The sequence below is a fragment of the Varanus komodoensis genome, unplaced genomic scaffold (genome assembly GCF_004798865.1).
Source record: "Varanus komodoensis strain SLA01 unplaced genomic scaffold, ASM479886v1 scaffold4, whole genome shotgun sequence".
In the NCBI taxonomy this organism is placed as follows: Eukaryota; Metazoa; Chordata; class Lepidosauria; order Squamata; family Varanidae; genus Varanus; species Varanus komodoensis.
In genome coordinates this window covers 6,954,857-6,969,761 of record NW_025335941.1, presented here as the reverse complement: position 1 = coordinate 6,969,761, position 14,905 = coordinate 6,954,857, and the positions used below count along the sequence as shown (strand labels likewise).

At 45.6% G+C, this 14,905-nt stretch overlaps 1 protein-coding gene across 2 annotated transcripts; it reads right to left on the bottom strand.

The window, feature by feature from the left end:
* Positions 1–727: 727 nt before the first annotated feature.
* On the bottom strand, positions 728–13,282 carry XK (X-linked Kx blood group). 2 transcript variants are annotated; one of them, XM_044441893.1, is made up of 3 exons: positions 13,038–13,282; positions 9,080–9,342; positions 728–3,331 (listed from the first exon to the last, which is right to left on the bottom strand). In XM_044441893.1, exons 1-3 carry the CDS (start codon positions 13,280–13,282, stop codon positions 2,511–2,513), a joined length of 1,329 nt encoding a protein of 442 aa, XP_044297828.1. In that variant the 3' UTR covers positions 728–2,510. The 2 variants fall into 2 exon arrangements, with proteins under 2 accessions (XP_044297828.1, XP_044297829.1); XM_044441894.1 differs by lacking the exon at positions 728–3,331 and adding an exon at positions 6,973–7,047.
* Positions 13,283–14,905: the final 1,623 nt, after the last annotated feature.

The following is a 14,905-nucleotide window of genomic DNA, read 5'->3' as shown; positions in this document are numbered from 1 at the left end:
CACCACACCACACTGGTTCTGGTAGGGGTTAAACCTTTTACATGCAAGTTTCACTGGCAAATATATATGGCTAAGAGGGTCAGGCTGAATTGTCTTTTTTTGGGTTCTCTGCAAAATGTTGGGGTATGCAGCTTCTCATGGAATATACCCAATGAAATCCTTCCTCTCTGCATCTCTACCTGTGAATACAGCAGACAATTCTGGGTACAACTGTAGATACAATATTAAATTATTTTCATTATTTAATTTTTGTCCCATTTAATTATAAAGGCTTCTAAAGTGGTTTCTTAAGTCCAGTAGTATGACAGGACTTACCCTTAGGATTATATTATGTTGCTATTATTAAAGGAAGACAAGGGGATGCGGCCCCTACATCTTCTGGGCCTCCTCTTGTAGCCCACGGCTTCTTTCACTCACCACCACGGTTTTGGTGACCATTTACAGTTTTGTCGACCACATAGAGGTGAAATTTCTGACAAAATGTACCATTGTACCAACTCAAGGAAAGATTGTGTGACACACAGCCTCTGATGCCATGCTTCCAGTTGCCACCGCCTAGGATCTGCCATCCGAGGCAGCCACTTCGCTCTGCCTAAAGATGGGGCAAACTCTAGCCGTGGTGGATTACAAATGTACATGCAACATCTTCTCTCCAGAGACAAGTGACTTTATTCTGGGAATGAGTCAGTCTACCAGATATAAAACAATAATATCATTTCCGTTGGAACAATATTTTTAGGAAAAAAGTTGGCTACATTGCACAGATGAGATAACAGTATTGTACTTGATATAAAAAGATCAAAGGGCATACAGAATGGTCATGCTGAAGTACAAGGGTGCTTGCTTGCTGGTCTTGACTTCCGCATGGTTGTAACTGGGCAGGCAGACTTGGTTGAGGTGGGTCCCACCAGTCTGAAACAGTTTATGCATGTTTCAATGAGAGGTGGAGGCACAGCGGGATGGTTCCATCCTGCACCAGCTAAGCATGGCATGAATTTTTAGCTGCCTGGTGCAAACATTGGTCAGCACTGTGGTAGAGAAAGCAGATCTTTATTATGGTTAATTGTTTTCTCTAGAATTGTTTCAGTATATTAAGATGCATTACAATTCTTTATCTATCTTCCTAGTAATCCTAAGAGGTAGGTTAAAGTGTTGGGAATGGGTGTGGGAAACTAGTTCATATCCCCAGCCATCTGTAAAACTTGCTAGATGAGCAGTTTCTCTGATATACTGTGTAGAGTGACAGGAGGCCAAGGCTCCTAGGAGTAAACCCCACTGACCAGAGTAGCACTTACTTCTGAGTAAACATGTACAAGATTGCTCTGTAAATCACCACTGAGCAACTTGGAGGAAGAAGGAAATACAAAAGGTAGTAAGCGGCTAAAGATGACGACTTGTTCAAAGCCCATCTAATGGCCTTTCATAGATAACTGGACTTTGAATCATATTACCAAAACATGGCTTCCAACCCACCGTGGCACCATGACCCCTGCTTTAGGAATCTAACTTGTGATTTTCATGCTCTTCTCTTTTTCATTTTTGTTTGATTTGATGGATGTACTGATGTAAAATAGTAGGCATAGATCCTAAGACATGGCTAACACTCAATTTCAATGACTTTACACTTATTTAACTACTGCTAATAAATGGCATGTCCCCTGTACCCATCCACTAGAGCTTTCTTAACACTGTACAAAGCTGAAACACAATCACGGCAATCAAGTACAACAAAAAAAGCAAATCTAAAACCAAAGTCTTTGGGCTGCCTTTTGGGAAAAAGGGTAACGGCTTTAAAAGACTGTTGGGTAGGGTTGTGGTAAACACCTGAATTGAGCAACTACATTCTTGTTGCCCATTGCAGTCTGGCTTTAGAAACTGCTCCACTTCCCCAGTTCCAAACCAGACAACGAGGATGGGATTGTATCATACATAATACAGAAAACCTTGGTGCTGGGGGGGATGAGGGGTGGGGAAAGTCCAGGGCACATAGCACATTGATGCACAGTCTAACCCATGATGTGCTTCCCTGTTCCTTCCCTGTTCTGCTGATCTATGTAGTCCCTTTGCTGCTCATCAGGTTAGTTCCTTGTATGAAGTAAGGAGCTCCATAGGTTGCCATTTTGTCATCACATTGTCTTTTGTTTCATGACTTGGGGGAAGTTCTCTGGGACAAAGTTTGTGGCCCTTCCTTTCGTGCACAGTGAAATGCACTGTCTGGGAGGGAAGTCATCTGCATTAAACCGCCATTCCAAATTATCGTTAAATTTGCTGAACTTTGCAACAGCTTGTTAGGGCAACGTGCCTCCTATCATGATAAGCAGAGGGATAACTGGAGGGCCTGCGCTCTTGCAAATTGCTGGGTTGCTTAAACATACAACCATCTGTTCAGAAACATTGCTAGGTGCATGCCTAGCAAAGCATTCCCCCTTCATTAGCAAAATGAGCCAGAGTTCTTGAAGGGAGTGATCTGTGGCTTTGTGTAGCACCTCCTTCCCGTGTGGTGTCTTGCTCTAGGCATTGGAAGAAACACTGTGATGGGCATTTCCATTCTGGGATTCATAAGTGGCTTGTGTATCATTTTCAGTATCCTCTGGGGATTTCAAGTCTGCCTTTTCCACAGAGGTGCTAGATGTAAGAGGTTTGCAAATGTAGCAAAATAATTTGAAACACAGCACCAATCCTTCGGAAATATTGGATGAAAAAAGCTTTTTGCATGGGTGGCAAAACTGGTAGAACACAAGCATAAACAGGACAGCTATGCAATAGCCAATCAGCAGCTGCAAGAAGAGCATTGGGGCGCATACATATGTGTAGACATCTGTCTTGTATAGATACCACATCAGCAAGAGAAAAGCATTCTCCAGGAACCTCAGGATGTAATACAAAGCCAGTCTGCACCAGTTTTGGGATTTGTCAATTAAATCAGAATCGTTAAGCTTGAGCTGCACAGCTGACCAGCAAAACATATTGATACCAGCATACAGGAAAGTGAGAAGGCATAAGACAATGGTGGTGCCCACTTTGCTCAATGCCTTCTCTATATTTTCTGGCAAAGTACATTTGCTTTGCCAGAAGAGAATCCATGGGTGAAAGAAAAAAGCAAAGAAATTCACAAGCACTACAGGAAGGGTCCAGATCTGAAGGACTGAACTGAAGAGGACAAGGACAATCACTCTGGTTGCAATCTCAAAGCTTCTCCAGAGAAAGATGCAGAGGTAGGCAGCAGGTTTCACACTGACATCGTAATCATCATACTTGATCTTAATGGCCAGGATGTTGCAGCGCAGTGCTCCATAGACAATTGACAGGAGAGAAAGGACCATGAAGATACCTGAGAAAAGACAACATAGTCAGAGCACTCTGCAAGCAGCAATGTCCAGAGAGCATCAAACGGACAGTGTGCCTTGCATGAAAATAGCTCATGGGCACAAAACTCAGGCAGCTTGTGTTATCTAAAGTGCCACCCCAGAATGTTTCTTCCAAGCCCACTTGTCTAAACCTTTTTATCTAGACTTGCTGAGAAATAGGTTTAGGAACTCAAATGCAAGCAAGTCTTTTACTCTCCATTGCAGGCCTCTCCAAATCATCATGCTCAGAATGGGAGGGTGGCAAGATCAGCTGAGCCTACGACATCCCACCACTTCAGGACTTGCAGCAAGCCCATCAGCACCAGGAGAAACCCTGATGGGAGGGATGCTAAAGTATTCACAACTCAGCAGCCTAGCTGAAATCATTACAAGAATGCCAAGTGTTGACTCTCTGTAAGTCTGTAAGCATGTGCTTACAAAGCCTTCTTCAGACCTTTTGTTCAGGTTGCAAGCATCTAACTGGGCACCCAGGAACACTGAACTTTCACCTACCTGTGAGCAAGCAAACACCTGCATTGGTCTTGAGAATCTCTCAAAATCATCACCTGAATGCTGCTTAAGCTGGAAAAAGTCTATCACTGACTCCTGCCGGAGACATTTTTCAAGACTAAATATCTTGGCAGAAAAATATCTCCATGCTTCTTCCTGTTCTCCATTGCATTCCTCTGAGCTTATCCTCTGACTTTGGAATTTAACACATTGCGCTAAACAATCTTCTCTGAATGCAGTGTCAATAACAACTTCATACTATCAGCTAAAGCGTCTGCCCCAGTTCACTAAATCCTGGCAATTAGCTACACACATGAACCTGAAAGAATATATCAGGAGATCAGAAAAATCAGAGGACCCACAACTCTCAAACCAGCCTAATTTATGCTACTGAACTAAGAAAAAGCATAAGCCCTCCACCTTAGCAATTGTAATTCATTTTTATACATACAATTGTGCATGCGTATGAAGCATTTCTGTAACAATGAACAGCAATATGAATGGAAAGAAATATGAACTATGTTTATGTGATCAAAGACAAAGATCTGATCAAAGACAAACTGCGGTGGGGAGGAAAGTGAATGTTTACATATAGAAGTGAAAAGCAATATCTAAAGCACTTTTATCCTTGGTTTAGTTCTTACCTATTCATCTATAAAATGAAAAGTTGCCAGATTCCTGAGAATTTCCAGAATGGTCTCAGAAATGTGGTTTTGTCCATGAGTCCATGAGACCATGAGAAATGTGGTTTTGTCTCTACTACTAATTCTTACCCTTGAGTTTGTTCTTAAGAGCCAAGATAAATGTCCCCTTTTAACAGGCACTGAGCCCATTTAGGTTGTCTGGGAACTGCAGAGGTCAATGCCTTCTACAGTTCAAGTCACTGTGAGTAATGCCACGCTCCTTTCCTGGCCACAGGAGGGTCACTGCATTCCATGTGCAACTGATGGTCTCAGTGCAAACTGGTATCAGGTGATAAGTGGCTTTCTTAAGGCGGGTGAACATTTGCCCATGCCTGGTCCTGTGCCATGTCAGCGCTTTTTTCAGCATAGGGATGAAGAGCAAGCACCAAGTAGCACTCTCTGGAACAAACAAAGGAAACTATGCATTGTTACCCACTCAGTCTTCTGATCTCAGGTCTTCAAGAGCCTGTGCTTAGGTGCCACATACCACTGACCTACAGGAGGAGCTATCAGCGGGCTCAGGGTCAGCCCAGGATTTGCACATCTTTAAAAAATCTTCAGGAAAAGAATCCCCTCCAAAAATCCTCAATCCTGTGTGGATTGAATGTACTTACTACCCAGGAAATTCAGAAATGGAAAGGAATGTTGAAATGGAAAGCAACTGAACACTGGCTGGGAAAGAGAATGGAAGAGAAGAAAGGAGTGAAGAAGAGACACACAGATTTTTTTTTTTTAAGATAAAGAAAATATATCATTCCCTGAGTTGGTCCCTTCCTGGTTCACACAGTGTTATTTTCAATGTTCCTACTGTTGCAAGTACGATTTGACATAGAAAGGTGACTGGAAAATAAAACTTTTTTATGTAGCTGGGACTGGGAACCAGTTTATCCACTTCACATGAATCTGAAAGAATATATGTGCTTGTACAGAGTTTTTTTCCTGCCCTCCCAAAAAACCCTTTAAACCAATGGGGCCTCAGCCTGCTCAGTGGGCACTAAATGGTGGTTCTTGGGGTAGGAGGGTAAGGGAACACAAAAACCGGGAGGGGAGGTAGAACAGAATGGAGTGCCTACAACTCTGAGCAGGAGAACTTCACACTGCAACCTTTACTGCAATTCCCCAACTTGTGCGGACCAACTGTGACTACAACTCTCTGAATGCTCCTCCTTATATAGGCAAAACGGCACCATTCACACACCAAAGGAAGGTTATCAGCCCACCTGGAAATGTCTCAAGGTTGTAGACATGTAAAAACAATCTCATGGGAAAAACCTCTGTGGGGGGGGGGGGGGAGACACACCCCAAAAATAGCTCACTGAAAAGCAGGTACACTCAGGAGCTATGAAATGGTGACTGACTGTTAGGATGAGTTGGATTGGAGGAGGAATGGAAATGTGTACTCTTGGAGGGGTACGCTGCAATGCAAGCCTGCCCACCCTCCCACTTGTCGATCTGTAGCCAAGGAAGGGCAAAAGACGTGGTCCCCTGTACAAGCACAGGAAGCCACTTTGGTCCATGGTGGTGACGGCTACTGTTTGTGCTGAAACAGCTAAGGCCCCCTTGCAGGATTAAGCTGCTCTTCCTCTTAGGATGAGAATGAATGAGATGAGCACTGTACATCTCAGCTCACAGGCTGCACAGAGACTTTCCCAAAGGCAGGCAGTCTTTCCACTCTACCTCTCAGGCCCACCTATTTGTCATTCACCTAAAATGTGTTTCGTTCCATGACAAAAGTAGAGATTGCATACCCAGGCTTCCTGCACAGTCACCCATCCCGATACTGACCAGATCCAAACTGCTGCCTTCATCATGCTCTTTGAACCATCATCAGGGACCTAAGCACAAGTCCCCCACATGCCAAGCTACTGGGTTCAGATGACATACTAAGATTAGGTCTTTATTTTATTTGTACTTCATGAAAAATAACACTCAAGGTGGCTTAGTATCATAAATAAACCCCAATTTAAACAATAAAATAATGCATTAAATACAATAAAAACAGAATATCATACTAATTGATCACTTAGAAAGCAGTTGAAAGGGATAAGCTCAAGAATGCTGCAATTTTTCATGCTGGTGCATCCTTCAAAATGCAGCCAATCAACAACAATTAGGACAGCAAATAATTTTGGAAAATGTTCCAGGCAAATTGGTTGTCTTGTAGAGACAGAATCAGACATCCATTTTTCACAGTACTGGAAGTGCCCAGAAGTGAGTGATGGTACATGAGGAGTTCTTTTTTCTGAGCACCTAAATCAGGGCTAGGAAACTTGTAGTACTTCCTGACTCAGGTGTGCAACTCCAGTCATCCTTTCCATTGGCTACACTGCTTGATCATCCTTCACTCTTGTCTACGGCAGCTACAGCTGATGGAAATTGTAGGTGCAAACTTCCCTAAGTAACGTGGGAAGGAAGAATCACCCCCCACCCCAATACCAACAGGGCATGTGAGTTTCCAATTGAGTGGAGCTGCTGCATCTTCTCACAGGACATTTCTCCACTTTAACCTTACAATAGAAAAAGAGGAGGGAAGTGACTAAGTCAATTACACACACACACTATGTATTTGAACCATTGCATGCAACCCATTTATACTGCCCTGGGAAAAAGATCGATCAAGTAGCTCTGTTCTCCCATTTATTTCAATTTAGTCCTTAGCAACCACCCACTTGCCTGCAGCATTCGTTAAGTTCGGTTGATTAACCCCTTGGAAGGTCATCTTCACTGACATACTAGTGGCCCTTACCGTACACTGATGAGACTTTTGGATTTTTCCCTTCATTAAATCAATCACTGGACATGAGTTTGAAAGCACTGGTGTTAATTTAGAAACCCCAAGTAACCTGCTAATTGGATTCCATGCACGTATATCTTGCAGCCCCATATGCTGTCAGGCAACTCTGTTGAATGAACTTTCACATTGTGTGGCAAGAAGTTGCCCATGTATACAAATGTATACAATTGCTATTGTAAAAAAATGTACACAAATTCAGCTACATAATTGAAACCACTGAGTCTTAGCTGATGGTTATATTTGTGCAGTGACACAAGAGAAGCATTGTTAGTAGCAACTCATCAAATATTCCTGCAAGAGAATATTTTAAACATTCAGATCCATCCTGATAACACCTCCTGTTGCACCAGGAATGGGAGTGGAGGTGGCCCTCTGGCCACCAGACTTTCATGAATCCTGCCAGGAGGTGGAACTTGGCCTCTGAGGCACATTTCCAAAAGGAATCCCCACTGGTTTCCCATCTGTGATCAGAAAGAGTTGCAGGCCACATGGGTGGAAAGGCCCAGCTGGTGCCAGGGAGAGCTGCAACTTTAGCTATAGGACTTCTTTCCCCACTTGAAAAGATGCCATGTGTCTGCAGCTGGATGGCTTCATAATGCACAGCCAGATCCCGACTGACAAATTGGGTGGGTAATCTACCCAGTACATCCTCCAGGAAGCAAATGACATGGGGGTGGACATACTCCCTACTAGCACTCAGCCTGTGGAGTGCAAGGTGAGAGGTTACCTGTCCCCCTATTGGGTTCCTCACTCCTGCATTAAAGGGAGGCTGGATTTCCTCTGAAGGGGAAAGAAAGTAATTCAATTCATGACTACATTGGGGTGTGGGTTAAAATAATCCAGTGTTTGCCAGAATTCACTCACAGTCCTGTTTCCTTAGGATGACCCTGAGAGTCTCATCAAGCCTATACAATTCAGCAGCACCCTTCCTCTCTCAGGCCCAGATTCTCATTGGGGGTGTGTGTGGAACTAAAAAGAGCCGCTTGCTTCAATGTTTTCCTTGTCACTCCTTTGCTAATTTTGGGTTTGGGTACTCTCCTGAATTTTGGATTACAGTCTGTCCTTTTTGATAACTTGCTCCCCATCTCTCAGTTACTCCCAATGCATCTATGGCTAATCTCCTATCCATTAATTTCCAGTAATGAACCAACATGGGGTTACAGCCTTCTCTGGAGGCAGGGAAGAGGAGACTGATCCTATGAAGAAGCAGCAGGGCCAAACTTGTGCCTGATCCTCCTGTAGAGGAGATTTTTCTGGAATGCATCCTGGCCTGATAACCAGGGACAGCCCCAAATATTTTGGTTCCTGCATCAGGATGGCAAATGGTGTCCCTGCTTGAAGAGAAGGTGCCTAGTCCTGCAGGCTGTCCAAGTTATTTTGGCACCTGTTACAGAAATCCCACAAGCACCTTACCCTGGAAGAAGAAAAATACAGTAATTATAAATAAGGGGTGCAAGCCAGCCAGGATGTCTGCATCCCTCCAAACTGGAGGATTATGGGCATCCTACACAGGGCAGAAAAGGTGCAACGGTGAAGGCTGCCTTCACATTCCTCTTGCTGTGCAAAGCATTTAGACAACTGGTTTTGGCTAAGAGGGACACCTCTCAGGCTCTGCCAGGATATGCTCCTCTCTTCCTCACCCCAAAACTCCCCAGCCACATTTGATAGGCTTCTAAGAAGAAAATTTAGCTGCTTCTTTCCTCTGCTCTCCACTGAAAAACCGAAATAGTAAAAAATAAACATACTTCTAGTTGCCGTGATCTCCTGCTGCAAGACACATATGTACAGCTGAAGAGTCAATTGTGGTGCGGAGCCTAAGAAAGCCTGGATCACTGATGCCCGGCTAAATGCAGAGCGGTGGGTGAAGAGCTTGCCCTCTGCCTGGCCCACTTCCTTCTCAACCTCTTCTGAATGTCCATCTTTGGGCATCTGCCTCTTCTTGGTGATGCTGACATAAGGCTCTTCCACTCTGCCTGCATGAAAGTAAATGCAAAAGACTTCCACACACCTGAAGGGGGGAAACAAAAACCAAAGAAGCTGTCAAGTTCTGCTAGAAGCTCAGAATGGTTTTAAATGTTGTCTCTGATTACATAGTGGTTAACTTTTCTAAATGCAGCTAAGATAACACTCAGTGATGGGGGACCCCCTATGCATTGTGCGAGGCCAGGCCTAGGCATACTCCCAGTTCTTATTTTCTTCTTATCTTTTGCACTGTAGAAGGACCACATAGGACTACTGTTCATCATATATTTCCTATATAGCCAATAGGAAGCCAGGCATGTTTACTCTCCCACGGCATATATAAGGTCTCCATATTATCTCAGCAATCCTAAAAGATATTCTTAGAAGGTATTATTGAGCTGCACACCTGTGGCAGGTGATGGTAGCTAGACTCAAACATCTGGAAGCCACAGTTTCTCCATCCCTGATGAAAGAGAGCCTTAGGAGGCTTCAGTCAGGAACGGCTGCAAAAACAGGTAACCCTTTTCCACTTCAAATTGCTTTTTCACCATCTTTTTTTGCTAGCTGGTGCAAGCTTACACCATTATAAATGACTTCAAAGTCTGCATTGTTTTTGCTGCAACAGACTTAGACAACCACTCCTCTAGAAGTTCTTTAATTGTGAAAGGAAAATCAGCTGTGATGTGGATGGGGAATTTGACCCTTATTATGCCCATATGGCAGATACAGGAGGAATGGGTTGAGCTGAGAGAGAATCGCTTGCCTAAGGTTATCATCTGATTTCATTAGGGCTGGTGGGAGTTGTATGCCAGTTGCCCACCCCTGGGCTTAGTGGGTATTCTAAGCAAGCCTGTGTATGCATTTTAGGGTTAGTGCCCAAAAAAATAAAGGTCTGTATTCAAGATTTAGTTGCATTTAGCATAGACATAATCAATAGAACTTAACTCAGACAAACTTAACTCTGTAGATTGCAATAGCTGAGTATGGCTAAAATCGGATCCAACCTATGGGTGCAGTCTTGGTCTTGAATGGCAGATCCAGCTGTCTCCCTCCATGTTTCTCCTCAAGTTGTTGAGAAACAGCATTTATATTTGTAGTGTATATGCCACACATCTGGTAAAGGTACTTTCAGTCCTAGGGCTTCCCTATACAAGTCATTGATACAAGCCATTGATTATGCACCTGTGATCCCTAACACATGAAAATTTAGGAGGCCTTCCCACAATTTTTCTCCAGAGCTTCTTCTGAGTTTTTCAGCTGTTTGTGCAGGTTTTCTTAGAACAAGGACAACATTAAATTTTAAATCACAACAAAACAGAACAAAAGTATCCTGAAAAGACTAGCTATTAACTATACAACAGTTGTGCTGCAGTGCTACCTTGTGGTTGGTTAATGGAATATACAGAAACACAAACAACATAAGCCCCTAGGAAAAGTCACCACAGATGCATTTTGACTCCTGAGTGAAAATGGAAGAGCCTCCGTACAGCAGCAAGTTAAACTCCTCATGTAGAGAAGTCCCTGTATTCATCATTACACATGGACACCCGTGAGCTCATGTTTTGTGGATACCAAGATGGACAAGCAACAACAGGTCCAGCAGAACCTGTCCAGGAAGAACAGGACATATTCTTGGTGCTGTGATGGAAAAGGCCCCTTCTTTCACTCCCCTCCAACTGAGATTGTCTCAGAGAATGCTCCCCAGAAGCTGGGCAAACTTCTCAAGGGAGCCTGTATGGGCAATTAAAGCCCAGGATGTGCTCAACCATGACTGTTCAGGGCTGGGGTGGCCAACTTGTGGCCCTCCAGATGTTTTGGCCTACACCTCCCATCATCGCTGGCCAGCACAGGCAGTGGTGAGGGACCATTGCAATTGCAGGTCAGGCACTGGGAAGGTCACAAATTGCCTACTCCTGGTTTAGGGCTTTAAGGACTAACAATGTCAACACTGTTAATTGGCCCAGATAACAAACTGGCAGTCCGTGAAGTTTCAGTGAAACTGGCCATTCAGCTAGTCTTCATTTTCCATCATGCAGCACCATTTCAGACTCTGATGAAGCCAGTTTCAACACTGCAAAGGTTCAGAACACTCTTTTTAAGAAATCAGTCCCAAGTACCTCAAAGGCTGTCACCAAGAGGAAGGAAAAGACTTCTCACTCATTCCTGAGTGTAGGACATGGAACAAAGAAAAACTACAGCTCACCTGATTCAGGCTAGACACCAGGAAAAGCTTCCTGACTGTCAGAGTGAGATGAAGTGGAACGATTTGCCAAGAGAGGTTGTGGGCTCTCCCATACTAGAGACATCCAAGGCAAAACTGGACAGTCATCTGAATGGGATGGTATGACTTGGTGTCCTGCACCAGCAGGGGTTGGACCTGATGGCCTTCTTGGCCCCTTCTGACCCTATTGTTCTATCAGTCTATGAAAATTTTTCCCTCTTAATGTTGCCTGACATTTTGCTAGATTTTTGCTTAAATTGCTCCCTGTCTGATAAGATGTTGCAATGTATTTACCTCAGAGTTCTAAAAATCTATGAGCCTTGAAAGTAAGGAATTGCAAGACCTGTCCTTGGTAACATTTCCTCTGCAATTGTAAATTATTTGGTTGGATGATTTGAAAAATAAAAATCAAAGAGATGCCTACAGCATTAGCAATATTATGGTAACAAAAACAATAGAGTGCCTCAGCAAGTCTTCAACAGCTTCTAGATGCAAATAAAAGAATTATGTTAAACAAATATGTGTAATTGGGGCAACCCACAAGAAACTCACAGCACAATACTGTATCTTTGCTCAGAAGTGAGATCTAATGTATTTGGCGAGAGTTACCCTCAGGTAAATGGGTACATAGTACTATCACTTCACTTTTCATCCTCTCACTTTAAAATGCAATCTTGTTTATTGGTTCAGATATTTTGTTCTAACCCCAGAAGTGAATAATAACGGAGGTACAGAGATACATTATTTTCTCCAGATCCGCTCTCACGATGTTCCTCCTTACAGACAAGCATTACAGCTGAGAACGTGTGGCCCATCTCCAGATGTGTGCCCTCCACATAAATAATGGTGAGGAATGATGGGAGATGCAGTCCAACAACATCCGGAGAGTCACATGTTCCCTGTCCCTGGTTTACAAAAACACACCCTTCAGATGGCCCTGCCTTTTTCCAAAGGCTGGCACGCTCCTTCACCACGGTTAAGGTTCACATGCAAAACTGCAACTGTGCTGAGAACCCACATCACGGAGGACATTCCTAGCAGAAATTTAGCTGCGTACTGGACCATATGCAAAGAAGGAGAGACAAAGGATTTCTAGCATCTAAAAAGTGAACGCGTCCTGCAGCGCTTTGCTTTTGTACCCCAGCAGCTACGCTCTTTCCCTTCCTCAATCAGTTCCTCCCTGAGCCACGCGGATCCATCGGCAGCAGTTCACTGGCCCACGAGCCCAGCGTCGCCGACACTGACTGGCAGGGTCTCTCCGATAGTTTGGCCAGGAGTCCCCCCTCCCCCTCCCTGCCTGGCGATGGCGGGAATCGAACCTGGGCACGAGCGGGGGCTCCCCCAGCCCCCCCCCCGCCTTCCGCGAGGCGACCGAGCCCTCGCGCTCTGCTGCGGCGGGGCGCTTCCGGCCCGGGGGGGGGGGGGTTTTGGTTTGAAAAGGGGGGGCCCCCCCCCCCCCCCCGCCCGCGAGCCCTTGGCCCGGCTGAGGGCTGCAGCGCCGCGGCCGCCGCCCCACCCACCTGACAATGGGTCCCAGCTGCAGGATGTGCAGCAGCAGCACGAGCGGCCTGTCCCTGCTGAGGTCGCGGTGGATGAAGACGAGGCTGAACTGGACCAGGACGCACGGCAGGAGGGCGAAGAGCAGCGTCAGCGACTGCCAGATGCGGTCCCCCGCCGAGCGGTAGGTGCTGCTCAGGTACAGGGCGGTCACCGTCTCGGCCACGAAGAGGAACAGCGAGATGAGGACGGAGCCCGGGAATTTCATGGCCCCTGCGTGCCGGCTGCCGCCAGAAGGCCAGCCGCCGGCTGCTCAGCGGGCCGCGAGGCGCGAGCGGGACGGCTGCCCCGGCGCGGCGAGCCGCGGCCGCCAGACGCCCATCTCTGCTCGCCCCAGCGCCGCGGTCTTGGGCGGGCGGCGCCTGCCAGGGATGCCCGCTAGGGGGCAGGCCTGGGAACGATGCGGCGCGGGCCGCCCAATTGCACGCGACGCCGCGTCGGGGCGCGGCGCTCGAAGGGGTTCGCCGCTTGCTGCGGCTGGGCTTAGTGGGTGGTGGGCCCTGGGGGCGCGGGGGCCCCTTGCGGGCCTCCAGCCTGCGGGAGGTCGTGGCAGCTGGCCGAACGCCCTTAGACCCAGGTGTATTAGGACGCGCTGCTGGCCTGTGCGGGAGCAGAGGTCCACTCGTCCAGAAGACTTACGATATTCCGGGGGCTGAGCCTAGCGTTAGTGCAGCCCAGCTGCACCCCATGTAAAGCCGATACTGGCAAAACGACCAGTGCGTTAGCTGTTGTGCCACCTTGACCTGGCCGCCCCCTTGCCTGCCTCAAGGCCTCATGGGCTTGACAGGCAGGCATCCAGCAGGCGTCAGTCGCCTATGCTTTCCTGGTGGAAAAAGCCTGCACTTGCTGAATTTTTCTGCATGCTCACAGAGGTCCCAGAAACCTCGACAGGAGGGTCTGCTGTTTGCACCATTAGGCTCTGAGCATGAGTGCAGTGCATGCTTTCCTTCTCTCTAATCTGGTGTTCTTGCATGTGTGAAGCTGCCATCAGAAATCAAACACATTAATGTTAGCTTGACATTTTAAAAGCATGTTTTCCACTCATGCTAATTACATGAAACAGTTGAACAATGATCCCCTAAACATTTTACTTCTTGTAAAGGAAGGGGCATTGATCCCTTTGTGTCATCCCTTCATTTCACCCCCAACAGAATGATCAGAATTATGTCTGTTGATTCTTCATAGCTATTTAAAATGTTTCACACTCCTCTTAGTCATGTGTAGTTTAGTGCTTAAGTAATACAGACAAGAAGTATGATGGGAAATTTTGAGGCAATCCCTATCACATTATCATCATCATTTTAACACTTTTGAATGAGATTCTTGTCAGTTTTCAGATACTGAAAATTTTTATACCAGGGATTGCCATAAAAATGCCATCAAATTGCACAGTGGTATTTCCCTTTTCAACATGAGTATCAGAATAAATTTAGGTTACTATTTCATGTGCCACAGAACTCACACCTGTGTGTAGAACTTATTCTAGATTTAGGATGTTGAGCAAATAATGTAATTTAAATCAGTGTGGTGTAGTGGTTAAGAGCATAGGACTGGGACTCAGGCAATCTGGGTTCTAGTCCCTGCTGAGCCATGGAGCCAACTGGGTGACTTTGGACCAGTCACAGACTGTCAGCCCAATCTACTTCACAGGGTTGTTGTTGTGGGGATAAGATGGAGGAGGAGATGTTAGCTGCCTTGAGCCCTTCGTAGGAAAAAGGCAGGATATAAATCAAAAAATAAATAAATCTAAGGCTGTTCCTATGCAGACTCTCTCAGGAGTTATGTCCATGAGAACATACTTAGAATAAATATGCAATCATAAAGTTGGAAG